Genomic DNA, 3647 nt, shown 5'->3' with positions numbered 1-3647 from the left:
GACTCAGCCCTGCTGGTCTCTGACAGGGACAAGTTGCAGGTTGAAAAAGCCCTCAGCTCTGAACTCGGTAGAATCTGCACCTGGCTCGCTGATAACAAACAAATCATTACACCTGGGTAAAACGGAATCCACTCTCTTTGGATCAAATAACAAACTCAGCAAGACCGACGGCTTCTCTGTTACATTGGGTGACAATATTGTCACAAGGAAAGATGAAATTACCTACCTGGGTTCCATCCTAGAGGCAAATCTTTCCTGTAACAAAATGGCAACCAATGTAATAATAAAAGTCAACCAATGAACAACGACCTGGGGATATTGTCATGGCCAGTGGAATTCGGGTCTCATTCTCCAACGGACTTACGACAAAAAGGGCTTTCTCTTAGGGCCATTTGAGACCTTTTCGGGCAAGACATGAATATTGACAATATATTATAATATTATATTAATTATATATGTTTTATTGGGACGGTTGGTGAATCCAAAATCGTCCCGAAAAGGTCTAAAATGGCCCCAAGAGAAAGCCCTTTTTGTCGTAAGTCCTTGGTGAATGAGATTTGTTAGGCGCTATTGTCATAGAGTTACAGAGGTTTGAACACACTGAAATAAACATTTCTTTCATTTTCGTCTCAATTATTTTGCAGACAGATGGCTGCAGATCTATCTACTCTATAATTATGAGCTGAAAACGCTGCTGGGGCCATATCCTGAAGTCTTACCTAGAGCATGTCCAAAGTCGATAAAACCAAAAAAAATTCTACCTCTACCTCTAAATCTACCTTTCCTCAGGCCCCTCTCTGCCTCCCCCACTAATCTCTTGTCACACCACCCCCACCCCTTCTCGCCCCCTCACAGGTTCATAACATAGCTTTTGTGATCTGATCGATGACTGACGGGTGACGGTTGCATACCAGAGGGAGAAAATGGCTTTACATGCACCAACTGACAAGAAATGGGAGGGCATGTCTCCCCCCCCTCTCTCTCCCCCCTGTGTCATATAGTATAAAGAGGCGCGTCCCAATCTGTATTTTACTTCATTCATCTCTGCTGCACTGCCTTGTGGAGGAGTTCAAAGCCTGTGAGTATAATCTGAAGTATATTCACACGGTTTCAATATTTGAATGACTGAATGTGCATTTTATCATGGTTGCATGGTGTTGTCATTGCACTTTGCAGGATTCAAGTTTGATCATGAGCAGTGATGCCAGTAAATAGTAATCTAACTTACTTACTTTTTACAAGCCAGTAATCTGATTACAGTTACTTTTCCAAGTGGCTGTGCATTACTATTTAGTTACTATCTCATAATGCTGATGATAAGAGAGCCAGGGGTACAGTCAGCTAGACCGGAGATGGGACGTGCGCTCGCACACAGCCACACACACGTTTACGTTTATAGCTGATTTTAGAATGGCTTCAGCATGAAGTTAAATCAACTATCCAGTTCGTTTTATAGTGTAATTTGGCTACTTGAGAGAGAGTGAGAGTGAGAGTGAGAGAGAGAGATTCATGTTACGCGCGACTTGCGGAGTACGCACTGAGTCCGTTGTCTCAGAATGGATTTGGTAGAGAGAGAGGGAAAAAAACTGTTGTCATTCTTATGTTGTGGCAGCAGCAGGGGGGACGACGACGACTTCGTAACCTAGTTACTTTCAAAGTGTAATCAGTAAAGTAACTAGATTACTTTTTAAAGGAGTAATCAGTCATCAGTAATCAGATTATTTTTACAAGTAATCTGTGGCATCACTGATCATGAGTATAATTAGTGTAATGTCATGATTAAACAACTGTTTGGTAAAGTATACATGTTTACAAAGGTTAGAGCGTAATCATGTCGGATGAAACATTTCACCTAAATGTAACATCTAAAATATTTTCTTTTCATTCAGAATCATGAGCAGGAACTACCTGTCCAAGAATGATGAGCTCCGCAAGGGAGACTTCCTGATATCCAACAACCGTGAATGGAAGGCTGTCTTTGAGGTCCGTAACTTGAAATGTTTTCAGTGTGTTTTGAATAGTCTGTTGTGAATAGTCTGTTGTGAATAGTCTGTTATGAATAGTCTGTTATGAATAGTCACTGATGGCTGGGGACATACTCATGAAGAAGTATAGGAAATGGATATGGGTACATGTAAAAAATAACTCCAGTTGTCAGATGAACAATGTTTTCAAACCAAATTACTCAAAGATCATTTAAATGTTACCACATCTGGATTGACTTTATAACTGCAAAATACATGGGTTGTAAAAAAATAAAAGTGTAATTGGGCAGAGCTTGGGATCGGTCAATTCTGTGGAACAGAGTAACAATCTTAATAAGTAGGCTTCCTAATCTTCTCTCAGAGTAAAGTGCAGAACACACTACAATGTCACTCTTTCAGAAAATGAAAACAAAAGTGCATAGTTTTTCTAGCCCAGTAACATACAGTATATAACCTACCGTTTATGGTTATTAAAGGTTTATTTAATCTCATTATGACTGGATGTGACTGTGAGCAAATGATGCATGCCCAGTTTGATAACAGTGACTTGGTTCTGTCTGATCCCTGCAGGATGATGGCAACCTTGTTGTGTACGGCTGGAAGCCCATTTGGACCTCAGAGACAGAGGGGTCAGACGCCCACCGCGTGTGCATGCAGGCAGACTGCAACCTGGTCATGTACAACGAGGACGGCAAATCCCAGTGGCATACCAACTCCAGCAAGGACAAATGCAACATGTGCCGCCTTTACCTGAGAGACGACGGTGTCCTGGTAGTGCAGAGGGAATCAAAAGACATCTGGAACTCTGCCGACTCCAAAGACATGAAATGAATTCACATTTCTACACTGTTTTCTGTATTTTAATTGTACATTTGGACATCAACTTATGAACAATATAAACAAGTACATCTGGTATGTAAAACTGGTGTGGAATAAAAACGTTTCAAGAGAATGTACCGTATGAATGTCTTTTTTCTCTAAATGATGCTTTCCTTTGTAGGATGTAGGATGTTATCATAACTGTGATCAGTAAATGTGCAGAAATGGTCCAAAAGGGCTCAGGCATCTGCTCCTTTCCCCTTCCACATAAAGGGGTTTCTCTAAGCTCTAAGGATAAGAATATGCGCTCAATAAAACAAGCCAAGCTCATCGCCAAAGGAGAGTGAAATGCCTATACACAGTTGTGATGTGGAACATCATGTCTAAGCATGTAGAACATGGACCATAATAAGATAAGATAAGATATTCCTGGCGGTTAGGTGGCCGAGCGGAGATTGCGTTCGTCACCAGCCCCGGAGCTGTGAGCTGGATTCGCCTGTTCGAATCCAGCTCACAGCTCCGGGGTTGTCACCAGCTTGGCTGGCCGTCTGCACTAATACAATTGGCTGTATTAGAGGGTGGGAGAAGCTGGCGGGGTGGGTCCGGGTCGTTGTAAACAGCGACTCCTACAGTTCGGTCGGGGCGCCTGCTAAGCGCGGATAGGACTCGAGGGGGATAGTGTGGTCCTCCCACACGCTACGCCCTCTCGATGAGAATCCGCGCTGCCAGGTGAAAAGAAGCGGTGATTGGCTGGACGTGTGTCGGAGGAAGCACGTGGTAGCCTCCACTCTCCCAGATGATCTGACTGTGGGGGGTAAGTGCGCAGCGACCAGGAAGGGACTG

The 3647-nt window shown here is 43.1% G+C and overlaps 1 protein-coding gene across 1 annotated transcript; it reads left to right on the top strand.

Moving 5' to 3' along the window:
• Positions 1-1048: 1048 nt before the first annotated feature.
• Positions 1049-2886, top strand: LOC311238263 (B-type lectin plumieribetin-like). Its single transcript, XM_084326289.1, has 3 exons — positions 1049-1078; positions 1890-1983; positions 2556-2886. The coding sequence occupies exons 2-3, from the start codon at positions 1894-1896 to the stop codon at positions 2814-2816; spliced, it is 351 nt and encodes a 116-aa protein (XP_084182415.1). The 5' UTR covers positions 1049-1078; positions 1890-1893; the 3' UTR covers positions 2817-2886.
• The last annotated feature ends 761 nt before the right edge of the window (positions 2887-3647 follow it).

This window comes from Notolepis coatsorum, assembly GCF_963971535.1.
Source record: "Notolepis coatsorum genome assembly, chromosome: 12".
Classification (NCBI taxonomy): domain Eukaryota; kingdom Metazoa; phylum Chordata; class Actinopteri; order Aulopiformes; family Paralepididae; genus Notolepis; species Notolepis coatsorum.
The sequence above is the reverse complement of the archived record's forward strand: the minus strand, read 5'-3'. Positions and strand labels throughout refer to the sequence as shown.